At 47.3% G+C, this 16,674-nt stretch overlaps 1 protein-coding gene across 8 annotated transcripts in view; it reads right to left on the bottom strand.

The window, feature by feature from the left end:
• The window catches only part of Frmd5 (FERM domain containing 5), a 252,087-nt gene that overhangs the window by 26,618 nt on the left and 208,795 nt on the right, over positions 1–16,674 (bottom strand). For all 8 annotated transcript variants that reach the window (XM_090318463.1, XM_090318462.1, XM_090318465.1 and 5 more), the window contains 3 exons: positions 8,158–8,262; positions 3,909–3,951; positions 3,616–3,694 (listed from right to left, as the gene is read on the bottom strand). In XM_090318463.1, coding sequence (XP_090174589.1) covers positions 3,616–3,677 — 62 coding nt within the window. In that variant the 5' untranslated portion in view covers positions 3,678–3,694; positions 3,909–3,951; positions 8,158–8,262. The remainder of the gene's footprint in view (positions 1–3,615; positions 3,695–3,908; positions 3,952–8,157; positions 8,263–16,674) is intronic.

The raw sequence follows: 16,674 nt of genomic DNA, 5'->3' as shown, positions 1-16,674 counted from the left end.
GTATCCTGTGCCTAGCCCACCCACCCATCCATCCATCCTTCATCTATCCATCCACCTCTGAGATTTTACTATGTATTCCAGGCACTTTACAGCTGCTGGAAACAGAACAGTGGCCCTACTCTTACATTCAGGGTGAGGAGGGAGATGATAAATGGCAAAAATAAGAACAATAGCTCACAGTTATGGAGAACATGCTGGGTGCCCCTCTATGGCACTAACTGTTTCATTAGCACTTTCTCATTCCCTCTGCACAGCTGAGGTGACTACAGGAACCATATTGGTTCCTGTCTAATAGAAGAGTATTTACAGCTACCGTTGCTTGCCTGTCACATAGCTAAAGAACAACCTGGGAATGGAATCCAGGTCTTTCTGATTTCAGGGCCTACTGCCATACTTTTCAGTGAAATGAAAATTGATTGGAACACAGCTTTGTTCATTCATTTATGTATTGTCTGCGAGTGCTTTCACACTGCTGTGACAGAAATGAGTAGTAGAGACAGGGACCATATGGCCTCAGAAACCTAAAATCCTACCTAGTCCTTTTCTGAAGAAAGCTTACCATTTAGCCAGCTTTAGCCTAAGCTAAGCATCATAGAGGTTCATTGAAGGATTCAAGTTCACTCTGCCCATTAATGTAGACACGCTGCCCCCAGGTAAGATAGGACTCTACTGGCACTGGGTTTCTTTCTGGCACTTGATTATTCATGTACATGCAATGCTTATGAAAAGCTCAGTCTGCTGTCCAATTCCCCCTTTTCTGTCGTCTCTAGCCTAGACAAGAAAATCTATTACTTAAAAAAAAATGACAAAGGAAATTAACCAGGATTCAGAAACTAAATTTATCCTCTGGGAAGAATCCAAGAGATAAATTGAAGCACTGTTCTGTATTCCCTACTTTGTCCCCTTCTCTCTGCCTGGCTTTACAGGAATGGCAGTGAAACTTAGGACCAATATTGCCAGGGAAAAAACACTCAGACAACTAAATTAGTCTGGCAGCAAGATGGGATGAAAGGCTCCAAGCCAGGAAGGAATGATGGGTACTGAGTGAGGAAGGGGCAGGTCTACACTCTGTGAAGATCAGTCAGGATGCAAATGAGAATGATGGTGCCTCATAGAATACTCTAGGGTGCAGGGACGTACAGAAACTAGAAAATGACCCAGACAGCCTGGGGTTCATTTGACTGGGAAACTGCACACTGAGGAAAGAAGCCCAAGAGGAAATTGTCCAAGGTGGTTAGCAGGGATGCAGGCGAGTGGGAGAGGAGCTTGTACACTCGCCAGTGTCCTGGATGTGTAGGCCTGGCCGTGGTCCCGATGCTGGACTTACATGGGCCGTGTAATCAGTCTGGCAGAGAGCATGAATACACTGAGCCTTTGCTCAGTGCAGGGTTTCCTGGGGTTTGTGCATGTGTCAAGAAGCGGTCATCGACCCAATAATTCTAAGAAGTAGGCATTATTGTTCGCCATGACATGTCCAAAGGCCAGAGGGGTTAAATATACTATGTCCCAATCTCACAGACAAGTAGTAACATTGGACCCAAGCTCTCAGGTCTACACTGTTTCTTGGGTAGGAGGGTCTTTATATAAGATAGTGACATTTGATTTAGAAAATTGTATTAACAGTTGCTAAAGGTGAAGATGGCTATTAGAAAGTCCTATGTCTGAGTTCTGTCAGCCCTATTGTTGTTCTAGAAAGCAGAGTCAGGCAATGGTGGGGCTGGGGCTAGGCTTTCAATAAAAACAGAGCTGACCCTGAGCTCAGCTCAAGGCTACTGCCCTACCCCTGGGCATGGGCACTGTACCTGACCTCTTCAGCTCAAGGCTACCACGCTATCCTTGAGCCAAGCCCCATTTCTCATTTTCTAGAGGTTAATTGGAGATAAGAGTCTCAGGTCCTTTTGTGCCTGGGCTGGCTTTGAACCTTGATCCTCAGATCTCAGCCTCCTGTGTGGCTAAGATTACCGGCGTGAGCCACATGAGCCATCATACCTGGCTTCCTTTTTTGTTTTACCCTTCATTTTCTGATTTCCCTGCTCTTTTTTTTTTTTTGCCGGTCCTGGAGCTTGAACTCAGGGCCTAAGCACTACTACTCTTGGGCTTTGTCAAGGGTAGAGCTCTACCACCTGAGCCACACCACCGCTTCTGGCTTTTCTATGTATGTGGTACTGAGGAATGGAACTTGGGTCTTTGTGCATGCTAGGAAAGCATTCTACCATTAGGCCAAACTCCCGGCCCACATGCTGCTCTTTTTGTCTTGTGTAAAGCCACTAACATGCTCCTCAAAATGGAAGTGAAAACAATACCATTTCCTCCTTTCCTTCCCTTTGTCTCTCCTTTCCCTCCTTTCTTCTGTCCTTCCCTCTACCTTTCTTTTCTAAGCAGTTTAGGATCCTGAAGTAGACCTTAAGGTCTTATAGGACATGCAGTCATCTCTAAATTTTCCTTCCTTCCTTCCTTTTCCCTTTCTTTCTTTCTTTTTTTTTTTTTTTGCTTGAACTCAGGGCCTGAGCACTGTCCTTGGACTTTCTCAAGGCTAGAGCTCTACCACTTGAGCCTCAGCAACACTTCTGGCTTTTTTCTATGTATGTGGTACTGAGGAATCGAACCTGGGTCTTCGTGCATGCTAGGCAAGCACTCTACCACTAGGCCAAACTCCCGGCCCCTCTTTCTCTCTCTTTCTTTCTTTCTTCCTTCTTTCCTTTTCCCTTTCCTTCCTTCCTTCCTTCCTTCCTTCCTTCCTTCCTTCCTTCCTCCCTCCCTCCCTCCCTCCCTCCCTCCCTCCCTCCCTCCCTTCCTTCCTTCCTTCCTTCCTTCTTTCTCTGTGCCAATACAGGGGCTTGAATGCATGCAGGGCCTGGTACTATTGGTGAGCTTTTTTTTTTTTCTTTTTCTCATTTCTACCATTTGAGTTCCACTTTTGGCTTTTTTGGTGGTTCATTAGTGGTAAGCGTCTCATGGACTGGATTTTCAGCCTGGGCTGTATGGGCTGTGATCCTCAGATCTCAGCCTCCAAAGTACTATAGACCTGAGCCATCAGCACCCCGCTGAACTTCGAAATCCTTAAGGTAAGATGGGGTGATTTTGGCTCAGATATCCAAAACCCTGAGAGGCTTGGAAGCTATTATTCACTGCCCTCTCCTGCAGGATGGATGTGAGCACAGAGGCTCTGACTCTCCAGTGGGGCTGGATGAGATTGGATTCATGCACACAGCTGCTTGCCCTACCCTAAAGAATTGATCACAGACCTGATCCAGTAATACTTCAGAGTTTATCCACTGAGTTTAGAATTTCCAGTGCCTCCCTATCACACTTACGATTCTCCTAAGCATATATGTATTAGGCCACTGGAGTGTATTTTCAACCCTCAAACTAAGCATCAACACTGTCTTCTCCAAAAATGTCCATAGAAGGCCCATCACAGGTAAGAGAAAAAGTGTGTCTACTTCCACTGCCGAAAGCATGTGGAAATGGAATATAGAAGTAGGGTGTTTTGAGAAGAGTTCCTTGCCTAAGAGCCAGGAGTTTCTAAAGCAGACATTCTGAGAAGGGCCCATGCCCCCTTCCCTGTTCTTTCCTTCAACCTTTGCAGCTGGCGGGGAGAGTGTTCATCCTTACCTGGTTATTTCTTCTTTCAGGGCAGCAGGATCTGCAGGGTAAAATTTCACACGGAAGCACATGGTGAATGGAGGCTGAGCTGCAGAGAAAAGAGGTGTTCATCAGGGGAGATCCTCTTCCAGAAGATGGTCATGCAGAAACTTGGCCCCCCCCCCCCGCCCCGGACTCTGGATTGCCAATAGAAAATCCCCACATGGAGAATAATGGAAAATTACAACCAAGACTTGTTAACTCAGCCAGGCTTCGTCCCACTCTCCCCAGGGCAGAGCTTGAGCGTGCACCTGCATACTTACATCTCAGCTGTTTCACCACAGATTTGGTGAACTCCAACCAGTGCTGAAACAGAGAACGCAGGACATGAGAACACTGATGAGAATGATTGTCAAGTCCAACATGTTTCCAGGCCACTTACATCACTCCACAGATTGGAGCCTAGGCTAAAAGAGGCCCCAAGTTTGTAAAATACAGGCTTGGATTGCGAAGGGTGATAGGATTTTTTTTTTTTTTTTTGCCAATCTTGGGCTTGAGCTCAGGGCCTGAGCATTGTCCTTGGATTTTCTCAAGGCTAGAGCTCTATCACTTTAGCCTCAGTACCACTTCCGGCTTTTTTTTTAAATGTGGTAACCGAGGAACTGAACCCAGATCTTTGTGCATGCTAGGCCAGCACTCTACCACTAGGTCAAACTCCTGGCCCGTGGTAGGATTTTTTTCAAACAAGCTCCCATGCACCAGCTGTGAAGAGGGGAATAGTTCCAGCTTCAGAGGCCATTTCTAGGCTTCTTGGGGAATGCTGCTTTCTACAGCAGGGTGTCAAAGTTCTGGGCCCTGTTTCTGGAGTGCCAGTAGGTATGGATGGTAGTATATGGATGTGGAGTGGGGACAAAGGCCCACCTGGCTTGAGTAGGGAGATGATGAATATGTATGCTATGGTTAAGTATAGTATAACTGTGGAATATATACATTAAGTATGCTTGATATGTAAAATGTGTTATCTGCACATATGTAGTATATATTATATAATACATAATGTAAACATAATATATGGTATATATAATTTGAAAAGGAATTGGGATTCAGACCATTGGTCTCAACTGTTTAATGTACTGACAAAAGAAAACTTCGTAAGTGGACAGAAGGCAGAGATGGCTGGCATATAATTCCATTTTTGTTTGAATAACATGCCACCAACCTTACTGCTAGAGAACACCAACTCAGGACTTCTTGGCATACAAGGATGGCTTGTCTTAGTTTTCTAAGATAATTAACTTTAACTGGCACAAGTAGTAGAATACTTATCTAGTAGTTCAAATCCCAGTATCACCATAATAAAAGATAATCCTAACCAATGTAAGGGACAGATTCCTGTTCCTCTTGAATTTTTATAGAGGCAGTGCATAATAGCAATGTTTCCCCCTCCAGTACTGAGGTTGGAACTCAGGGCCTTGTGCTTGCTAATCAAGTGCTTTACCACTTGTGTCACACTCTCAGTCTGAAGGCAGTACTCATGTCCGGGGTGAGAAAGCAAGGAGACCATCCTGTATCTGCTTCTTGAACCTCCATCATTTCTTGAATCTTCATCACCTCTGTTATTGATGTCTGTCTCTTCGAATGCAAGGCAGGTACTTTTGCCAATTTGCAGTGAGTTAAAACTCCCATTATTTGGGGCTTGGTTGCCTGGAAGTAAAGCCACTAGAAGAAATTTCTATGAGGGCAGGAAAATTCTTGCTGGTCTGTAGTGCATGTTCAACAACTTTCTTTCGAATGGACAAAGGGACTTAGATCCACTCTCCTTCTTCCCTGGCGACTTCCATTTAGTGTGATGCTTTGGCAGTGTCTTCCCAGTGGCGGGAAAGCAGCCAAGGACGTGCAGACAGCATCCTGGCCTCCCTTGATTCCCAGCTCTCACCTTCTGGGCTGGACCGTGGGTCATGCAGCTAATGGACCCACTAAGAGCCAGTTCTTCCGTCTGCTCCACATGGATAATCTGGGCTGACATTCTGCTCTCTTGCTTCCTCTGATCTGAGTTCCCACGAGGCTGGCAACTCATTACAGCCACTCAATGTGGTTAAGAGGTCCTTCTCACATTACATGGCCCACCACAGCTCTGCTTCGCAGGGAAGCCCAGGCGAGGGATGAAATTGCATGGAAACAACTGGGGTCCCAGGCTGTGCCTGGGCAGGTGGAGGAAGCCTGGTTAAGCACACCAGCATTGGGCAGAGGGAGGGGAAACACAGCAAGTGGCAGGAACTCAGTGAGCAGAACACCCTTAGACATTAGAAGTAAAAAGGAAGACAAATGAAAAGGCAAGATGGAGGCGCAATATCAGTAGAGGACTGATGGAGCTGAATGACAAAAAGGCCATCGCTGGAGATAAGGCAAAAGCCTTTCTCCTTTGCACTGCAGTGAACTCAAGGGACGGCCGAGGCTGGAGGAGGCTGGGAAGAGAGTGAAAGCACTGACAGCTTGTCAGGGACTTCAGGGGTCCAACAGAGAAATGTTTGAGAGGGCCCCAAGAATATCATGATGACCACGGTTGTTTTATACATCTACCTAGCTAAAGGTGGGCCCCAGAGTCACCAGCAAGCTGATAATCTGGCCATGGGAAAAGTGATCAGGAGAGAGGAAGAAGGTTCAGGGAGCAGGGCTTCTGCCTGTGCTTGGGTAAAGGGCTAATCTTGAGACTCAGGGGTCGGAGAGAGAGCAGAGGCTATGGTTCTGAGTTGAGAACAGTGGGGAAGAGGGAGAGGTGGCTCCTTAGGGCAGACACAGAACCGAGCAAGCAGAAGTGGAAAGTGGATATGAATGCTGGCTTCAGACACCCTTGGAGCAGCAGCAGGGGAGGGAGAGGAGGGGGCAGGAAGCGGTATGCATGTGTAGGTTTATTTTATAGCCTAGGGAAACAGGATCCCTTCTCCATCTTTACTATGACCCAGCAGATTTAGAGCAACTCTTCTCATGGGTCCCTTTCCCTCCAACTCTCTCTCAGGCCTTGGCTCTCTGGCCCTCCCTTGGGAGGCACATCGAGACTACTTTCAGAGCAGGCCAGGGGAGACTTTTAGCTCAGGAGCCAGACAGCTCCACACTGCCTGTGCCACTAACTTGACTGAGCAAACTACTCAGCCTCCCGGGGACTTGACTCATCTCAGGAATGGGCGTTGCGATTACGGATAGTCATCATCAGTTTTAAGGGCTACAAAAAGTAACGTATGTGAAGCTCTTGGCAGCTGGAAGAGCCTGGCGTGCTCCCTGCAGTGATGGGCAGAAAGCAGACACTGCCCAAGGTTTATCTCCCTGCCTTCCGTCTCTTTGCTTCCTTCTAGCTCCTTCCGCATTACAAGTATTACAGACACTGACTTTCCTCAAGTAAATTCTGACTTCATTGGCAAAGAACCAACAGGACATACTCTGCCCTTTTTAGTTCTAACACTACCATCTTTTGGGAGCTGAAGACATCTTGGGGGTCACTAGACTTTTTTGTTTTTGAGCCAGTCCTGGGGCTTGAACTCAGGGCCTGGGCACTGTCCTTGGGCTTTCTTAAGATTAGAGCTCTACCACTTAAGCCACAGCACCACTTCTGGCTTTTTCTATGTATGTATGGTACTGAGGACTCAAACCCAGGTCTTCGCGCAAGCACTCTACTACTAGGCCACCTTCCCGGCCCCCAGACTTTCTTTTTATTTTATTTTATTTTTTTTTTTGCCAGTCCTGGGCTTGAGCTCAGGGCCTGAGCACTGTCCTTGGACTTTCTCAAGGCTAGAGCTCTACCACTTGAGCCTCAGCACCACTTCTGGCTTTTTCTATAAATGTGGTACCAAGGAATCGAACCTGGGTCTTCTTGCATGCCAGGCAAGCACTATAATCACTAGGCCAAACTCCCGGCCCTAAATTTTCTTTTTAAAGCAAGAAAGGGCATATCAAATACCATCTGTAAAAGCCAGTGTACCATTTTCATTTTCTTTTTTTTTTTTTTGCCAGTCCTGGGCTTGAGCTCAGGGCCTGAGCACTGTCCTTGGACTTTCTCAAGGCTAAAGCTCTACCACTTGAACCTCAGCACCACTTGTGGCTTTTTTCTATATGTGGTACCGAGGAATTGAACCCGGGTCTTCATGCATGCTAGGCAAACACTAACCACTAGGCCAAACTCCCGGCCCAGCCATTTTCATTTTCTACTAAGCACCCAAAGTGGGGAAGACACTGAACTTCCTGGTACCAGGGAGAGAAACACTCTTTGTTCCCTCATATTAAGGTCTACAACTAAGGGGTAGGCCTCTGCTGTGCAAGGATGCAACTTTTTTTGGGGGGGGTGAATCACTGAAGCTCTTGAAGTCACCATTTGGCATGTATAAAATGCCAGGCTTCTAGTGTTTGACAGTTCTCACTCAGGTGCCTTCCAGTTGGAGTAAGGCTGTGTATAACTTTGAGCAATGACATCCAAGTTCAGGGTCTGGCTGGCCCAGTACCTGAGGCTATGCTCAGTTCAAGGCTTCAGGCTCATCGAGTTATTATCCTGTGCTCCACTTGGGCTTTGAATTTTGAACTTACCCGTTGCTTATCTGGGTCCACAAAGCGGATTCCAAAATAGTCTTTCTCAAGGAGGTTCAGGTGGTGGCAAAGGAGGTCAAACAGGTACTGGCCCTTGGCATCTCTCTGCAAAGCAAGCAGAAAACAAGTGGTACTCAATGTGACTGTTTCCAATAGCCATTAACTCATTCAAATGCATGTGGACAATGTACCGTGTCCACGGCCATGTACTACCTCTCTGCTGGAATGCTGAGGCTTTTAGTACCTAGAAGAAGCCCAGTGTCACCACTGCTGCACGAGTCTTTTCTAAACCCCCAGGGATGAGCAATGTCAGTATGGGATATAAATTGCTGCGCCAAGGCCAGTGGGTTCTGCTTCTTATCCCAGGGACCAACTTCATGAGTCAGCCGGTACCAACTCGCACTGGACTATCACCAGAGCCTTCTCTAATGGACCCTCTGCTCCCACTCCTTTCCTCCTCCATCCTTCCACACCACGACTGAAGAAACCACCATGAAGACACCATGTCTATTTTGCTGAGTGCGCAATGCAGGCACACAGTAAAACTCTTATACCACACTCCCTGGACTCTCACCAACGATGAGCTACTCTCTCAGGACACAGACTAGGCAAGAGTCACATTAGGAGTTCTGAGTGATGGGTCACATACCAGGTCTTTCAAAGAACTTCATTGACAAAGGTCTTTCCGAGCCAGGCCTGTGGACCACTTCCTTAATAATGCCTCAGGGTATGAGGAGAACCTGGTCTTATATTTCCATTTCTCTGGGGATATAGGAATCATGTTCCGCTGTCTTTCATATAACATGTCCTAAACTATTACCTTTCTTAGGGTAACTGGAATGGAACAGTATGAGACAGTTGCACGTTGTGCTGGTTTTTTTTTTTTGACAAGTTCTATTTGTACCAAGCTTGTCTGAAAAAATGCTGGTCATTCTCCTTTCCATCCCGGTCTCCCTGTGTCCCAGCTCCTCTGCCTAGATGCAACCCTTTACCATGACCTTGTGCATCCTTCACCTGGTGTTCTGTGCACAGGCTATTGAATATGTATGGACATGGTCTTTGTTTTGGCCAGTACTGGAGACTGGCTTGGATTTCAATCTTCCTATCTACCTACACTTTACACACAGCTGGGGATAAGACGTATGCATCACCACGCCTCGCTGCTTTTTTTGAGATGGGGTCTTGCTTTTTCTTGTTCAGGCTCGCCATGAAGCTCAATCCTTTCAATCTCCATCTCAAGGACAGTCTTGTCCCACAACCCCATCTACATCTCCTTTAAAAACACATTTGTGGGCGCTATGGCTCACACTTGTAATCCTAGCTACGCAGGAGGCTGAAATCTGAGGATCAAGGTTCAAAGCCAGTCCGGGCACAAGAGGACCTGAGACTCTTATCTCCAATTAACCTCTAGAAAATGGGAAGTGGGGCTGGGCTCAAGGTTAGGGCAGTAGCCTTGAGCTGAACAGCTCGGAGACAGCGCCCAGGCCGAGTTCAAGCTCCATGACCTACCACCCCCCCACCACAAAAATAAAATAAAAATAAAAACACATTTGTAATATTTGTAGTATCTTTCCTATTTTCTGTAGTGCCTGGGCTGTGCACATGCTCTGTCCGAGCACAGCTCTAGCCCCCATCTATGACACACTTTTAGAGTCTTGGTTTTAAAACTTTTCACTTTGAACATGCTGCAAATCCTTCCATAGCAGTACAGATATGGCTCAGAGGTCATAACTGCTGTGTATGCCTATAATGAACCTAAAGTTATTTACCTAGGTCCACATGGATGTAATTTGTTTTTTAATCGATTACAAACAAGATGGCAGTGGTCCTGAATGTCATTCCTCACCCGTGCTTCACAAAGTCAGCAAGTCCTGACTGCTCAAGGCTGGTGACATGCTGGGAGCTGCTCTCCGAGCCTATCCAATCATTCTTCCACTTCACTCTGGCCACCCCCTTGCTGTTCCACACTCAGCATGCCAAGGCTTTTTATATTTGCCTCTCCTGTGACGCTGTGTTCCCTCTGTCTGGGATGCTCTTCCTGTCGTCGCTAATCTCAGCCCTTCTATCCTTAAGTCTTGGCTCAAATGCCTTTCGCAGAGATCCTTCCCTACCATATGGCCTTTCCCTGTAACTTTCCATCGCATCCCCTTTATGTCAGTCCCCAAACTTACAACCAGTATAGTTACCTTGTTGGCTTGTTTATTAAACAACAGCTCCTTTTTGCGACTGTTGCTGCAAGAGCGGGAGCCTTCCTCTACAGTTTAGAACGGGGCTTGGTACAAGGCAGGTAGGTAGGCTTTCAACACTTATTGAGTGCCAAAAGGTTTGTAGAGATGACAATGGTAAGACCCCAGGCCTGCAGGGCCCTGTGTGCAAAGCATCTGTCTCTGGGTCTGCCCTGACTTGTCTCCAGAGCTCAGCCCTGGTGATCATCCCCAGGCAGTCCACATCTAACTTAGCACCCAATACGAAGTGGTCTCACAAGACCTAAAGGTCTCACTGGTGCCAAGGCCCAGGCCATGTGTGATCACAGAATGGCCTGACCCTACTCTAACGCACAGACCTGTTTATAAGACCTGCATGAAAGGTTCCACCTCCCCTCTTGTTGGCTCATTCTACTGGAAGGAAGGAGAACTAGGGCAGGACACTCACTCCTCCAGCAAATACCTTAAGAAGCTTATTATTTTTTTTTTCTTTTTGCCAGTCCTGGGCTTGAACTCAGGGCCTGAGCACTGTTCTTGGATTTTCCAAGGAATCGAACCCGGGTCTTCGTGTGTGCTAGGCAAGCACTCTACACTAGGCCAAATTCCCGGCCCAAGAAGCTTATTCTTGAAGAGACTAAAGGATGCGTAGAGGAGAGCTTACCCAGAAGAACAACATGTGGGTATCTCCTCCTCCTCCTCCAGCCTCATATTCCCTCTGACAACATACTTCTAAAGCAACAGCCCCATACCACACTCCCTGGACTCTCACCAACGATGAGCTACTCTCTCAGGACACAGACTAGGCAGGAGTCACATTAGGAGTTCTGAGTGATGGGTCACATACCAGGTCTTTCAAAGAACTTCATTGACAAAGGTCTTTCCGAGCCAGGCCTGTGGACCACTTCCTTAATAATGCCTCAGGGTATGAGGAGAACCTGGTCTTATATTTCCATTTCTCTGGGGATATAGGAATCATGTTCAACTCTCTTTCATATAACATGTCCTAAACTATTACCTTTCTTAGGGTAACTGGAATGGAACAGTATGAGACAGTTGCATGTTGTGCTGATTTTTTTTTTGACAAGTTCTATTTGTACCAAACTTGTCTGAATCTTAATGTGTGAAGAAACTCTCCTCCAAACACTCAGCCATCATATTAGCAGGAGCCCGGGCTAGAGACAGCCACGGGGAAAACATGCTCTATTATGGAAACCACAAAGATTGGTCTTTCATTAAAAACAAAACACTACCACAAAGGAATCATTCTCATGGGTTGTACTTGTAAGCCTCTTTAGTTGTTAAGAATCCTAAATTTAGTAGATCACACTTCAGAGTTCTCCCATTTCACAGTGGGGGGGGGGAGGGAGGAGGCATGGTTTTTGAAGGAGGCAGGAAGCAGGCCTATAGCCTATTCTACATCCTCAGCATCTGCCGAGATCCTTCCTGTCCCACACCGTGGAGTCAGAGTTCCCTCGGACTCCCATTCAGATACCTAGTGCTGTACTAAGAGACTCTTACATGGATTCACATGGAGCTGCAACTTCCTTTCCTGCATCTCTGCAGACAGGGCAAAGTTGAGGGGAACAGAGAGAGAGATGCTAGGAGCAGAGTTCTTTCTGGCAGAATCCTGTGAATTTTACATCCTAGCAGAAGTACAAAGGCAGGATCAACCTAGAATACTTTGGAGGTAACTTTCAGAGGTTGCCATATGCTCCTCCTTTGCAGGAGTGGGGGAGCAGGATTTTAGGATTTTCTCTAGGTTCCGTGGCCTGCCGAATTCCTTGCCAGCTATGCTTTTAGGCTACTCTGTCTGGCCTCGTGGCCCTGGTCTGCTGTCTTTATCCTCCCTTGCCTGTCTGCAGTTACCTGGCACTGTGGCTGCTCCCATGATGCGTGCTGAATGCTGTATCATTGATTTTCCTGAGGAAACAGGCCCTTGCACTGACAAGTGATTACAAAGCCAGAGCTCAAAGCCTGAGCACGTTTATCTTCAGGACAAGTGAGCGAGACGGAGCACTGAAGGCCTTCCCCTCCAACTAAGCCTCAGAGGTTATTCTCTCCTCTGAGACATTATTGGGACAAAGGAACTTACTACACTCTCATTTATAAATAACTTTATATTTTATGAACCACAATAGTACACAGGTTTTGAAAATAGCAGTGCGTGGAAGAAAACCCATTTATTCTCTCTCTAGATGGTGCATAAAATGATTGATGAACCTCTCAGACTCATTTTGCAACCTACGCCGAGGAGAATTCTAGTTTTTGTTCCTTCCTGGCCTTCTGTTGTGGTTCCCTGAATGTGTGTGTGTGTGTGTGTGTGTGTGCCGGTGTACACGCAAGTGCATATGTGCCTATCTTGAGGCTTGAACTCAGGGCCTGGATGGTGTAGCACTCTACCATCTGAGTCATGGCTCTTGTGGCCCTTTCTGGATGTTAACTGAAGAGTTTCATGGACTTTCCTTTGAGGCCTGGCTTTGAACCACAATGGTCAGAGCTCAACTTCCTAAGCAGCTAGGACTATAGGTGCCCAGCCCCTGAAGTTTTCTTTCTTTTTAAAAGAGGAAACATTAGCATAATTATAGTCTTACAAAGTCGTTTCCATTGTGATATTTTATTCATGCATACAATTTCCCCAAATTTACCTCCTATTGCTTTCCCTTTTCCCTCTTAAAACAATTTCACGGGAAGGGTAACAGTGTTCAAGAAGTCATGTTCTTAGTCGGGCATGGTCGTTCATGCCTGTAATCCTAGCTACTCAGGAGGCTGAGATCTTGGCCTTGTACCAAGGTTCAAAGCCAGCCCAGGCACAAAAGGACCTGAGACTCTTAGCTCCAATTAACTTCCAGAAAATGGGAAGTAGGGCTTGGCTTAAGGGTCGAGCAGTGGCCTTGAGCTAAAGAGCTTAGGGACAATGACAAGGCTCAGGGATAGGGTGGTAGCCTTGAGTTGAAGAGCTCAAGAACAGTGCCTAGGCCAGCTCAAGACCCATACCTAAAAACAAAAACAAAAAAACAAAAACAAAAACAAAAAACGAAGTAATGTATCCAGGCCAGGCGTGTGGTTCAGTGGTGCTTGTCTAGCATGCAAAAAGACCTGGGTTCGATTCTTCAGTACCACATACATAGAAAAAGCTGGAAGTGGTGCTGTGGCTCAAAGCAGTAGAGCTCTGGCCTTGAAAAAGTCCAAGGACAGTGCTCAGGCCCCAAGTTCAAGCCCCAGGACTGGTAAAAACAACAACAAAACCCCCAACAATTTTAATAGGTTTGTTTTCTGCTTTCACATATGTATATAAGGTATTGAGTTGATATTTACTATCTTCTGTCCTGTTGCTATTTATACCCCCCCAAGTCCCACCCCCCTCCATCCCTCTGTTTCTCCTTCAGTCTGGACGGTACTGGGTATTGAACCCAGGGCCTTGTACTTAGTAAGCAAGCACCATACTATTGGAGCTACTCTCCCAGCCCAACTTTGTTTCTTCTGTTTCCAAAGGTCTGAGGCAGGAGGCAGCAAGCAGAAAGCAATGCTTGGGCCAGTAACCTAAGCCATTCAAGGTTAATTGCATTTTCTGCTTCATCATGAACATCCACGGGCAGGGCAGTAGCTGTCTTTTAACCCATTGTGGATGGGACCAGGCCTGGCCTGCTGCACCTGGCTAAGGGTTCCAGCATGGAGCCCTTGGTTAGGCTTTACCCTGTGCAGTCCTACACTTCCTCCCCTCCCCCATCCCTTGGGCCCACAGGCAGGTTTCTAGTACAAATGAGGCGAGGCTTCAAGTGATCTCCATCCTGGTCCATGTGCTGTTAAATGGGCCCTGAAAGAAGGGAGAGGGTGAATGAAGAGGCTTCAGAGGCTCCACAATACAAGAGGAGAAGAGAAGGCCACACCAGCACTAGGAACCTGGAGGAGAGCCAAGAACGGACGAGGAAGGGATGGATGCCAGGGATGGGGCCAGTTCTCGGCCACCATTCCAGCTTAACTTGATATTTAAACCCTTGAAGGCCAAATGCTTCCCTACTTTCCCGACAGTGTCTTCTGTGGATACGCAGTGCCGGTGCTGGCCGGGTTCAGGAGCAGATGCTGTGTGAAAGCTTTTTAATGTCACAGGAGCAGACACATCAACTCATCTTCCCGGGGCCGTGGCACAAGTGAGCCGAGCAGAAAAGTGCGAATCAATTACTGAGGTGTGGGTTCCTGCTGGAAGTTGGTGCACCCAACACTGCTTTCTGAGCCTGAGGTGTGTGTGTGGGGGGGCAGGAATGTGAATAGAATGCCAGATTCCCCAACCTCAGCACCGTCCATGCTGAAGCACATTTTCTTTGAAGGGAGGAGCTCCTGCTGGGCTCCTGGCCCAGGAGCCCACTTTTCTTGCTTAGTCGTAAAGCAAACTGTCCAGGAAGTGCTGAGGCTGCAGCTGGAAGAGCAACCCGCAACCCGCACACTGGGGAGCAGCTCCGAAAGCTTGTTCTGAGCCACTATCTTGTATACAGTCTGCTCTCCCTACCCTCGCCCCCAGCAGGACACAGCTCAGCCCTGGCCCGGTGTGTCCGCCTCTGTGATCCTTGCCGGAATTCAGAAGCCAGGATGAGAAGGATGAGGCCAAAACCAATTGGGCATTTGGGTGCCAGCAGTGTCAGGAGGCTGCCATGTGCAGTGATGAGGGCCTGGAGCTCACAGGAAGAGAGGAGCTAAGCTCCTTAGCCATGGCATCATGTGCCACACGGATACCTGTGGGCTGGGACATCACGCATCACGCGTGGTGCCGAGGGGAACCCCTGTTGGAAAGCCTCATGCAGGTCACAGAACTGGCTTGTAGTACTGCTGCAGAGATGGCAGGTTCATCTTGAAGTATCCACCTATGCTGTAAGGGAATGACCACCATTTTGGAACTCTATCCCAAGTGGGTCTTAAAGCACAGAACTGCATCGGTATTTGTTCCTTATCCCAAAGCCATTTCTCCACAAGTAGATCAGAAGAAGAGTAGAAAATGCCACATTGATACCATCAACCCAAACCTCTCTAGACACCCCGCAGGTGTTGGCTCACCCCACAGGATTTGTTTCTTTTGTTCAACTCTCAATCCTGCTTGCTTCAGCCTCTTCAATTCTTGGAGATTTTAGGAGTGTGCCACCATGCCTGGCTTCACAGAAACACAGGCAGGGTTTCTACATCCTGTCCCTGACATGCTCTTTGGAAAGACGTGGAGTGAGATAGAAGATAAGATACGACACAGTTCCAAGACACTCTAACTTTTAAAAGCCATGGTTTTGATTTAGAGTAGCAAGGGAAATAAAAAGTTCTTAGCAAAAGGTAATAAATTAACTTAGAGCCTTACTTCCTTAGATATCCCAACAGAGTAGATCCAGCAGTTTTAACTCTGGAGACATCTGTAGCATCACAGTTACCTCTGGCATCTTCAGGTAAAAGCAAGTGTGAGAATAATGTTGGCTAAGCAGAGCCCTTGGCTCTCTGATCAGGGTCCCAAGTTTCTCAGACAGTGGTCAGCCACCAGCTGCTTGCATCTTGTTCTAGGATTAGACAGGTCATCCTCACTGCTCTTCAGGTTGGCCAGGGTCTTTCATGGAAGTCCCCTGCCATAGCAGAGAGAACTCAGAAGAAGGGCTCCAGGGCCTGACTTGGTCTGTGGTGCCTCCCTTCCCAGCGCTTGGGTGGAAACAACCTCAACTGTGCTCTCAATACTTATGTTACCCAGGGGTAACATACGATCTCTGGGGCCCGGAACTGAGCAGATGGGTGAAGAGATGTTTCACTGTACAAATGCTGAGAGGCTGGGAAGGACCAGAACAGATCCAGATATACCAACCGTGGCTGGTCCAGAAGGCAGAAGGCAGAAAGCTAGCTCACTCAAAGTAGTTTTCTAAATCAACAGGCAAATCTAGGACTCTGTAATGATCAGAACTAGTAGGTTCTCAAAACTTGGGCCTGCGACAGAATCACCTAGAAGGCCTGTCAAAGCAAATTGCTTGGTCCCACAATAGAGTTTGTGTCTGAACCTGGGTGAGGTTGGAGAATTTACATTTCTAACAAGCCCTCAGGTAAAGCTGCAGTTGCTGGTCTGGGGACCTTTGGAGCAGATCGACCCTTCTCTAGCATCCACAGGTCAGAAGAAGTGGCTAATGTGAAACTCCCACATCACAGCCCTGTTACCACAATCCTTGATTCCATTCATCTGGCATGTTTTCAGTACCAGAAGTACCAATTTCAGAGCACAAGGCTTGGGGGTTAAGTTCTTTTTTTTTTTTTTTTGCCAGTCCTGGGCTTGAGCTCAGGGCCTGAGCGCTGTCCTTGGACT

This window comes from Megascapheus bottae, chromosome 25 (genome assembly GCF_031878675.1).
Source record: "Megascapheus bottae isolate mThoBot1 chromosome 25, mThoBot2.hap1, whole genome shotgun sequence".
Taxonomy (NCBI): Eukaryota; Metazoa; Chordata; class Mammalia; order Rodentia; family Geomyidae; genus Megascapheus; species Megascapheus bottae.
The sequence above is the reverse complement of the archived record's forward strand: the minus strand, read 5'-3'. Positions and strand labels throughout refer to the sequence as shown.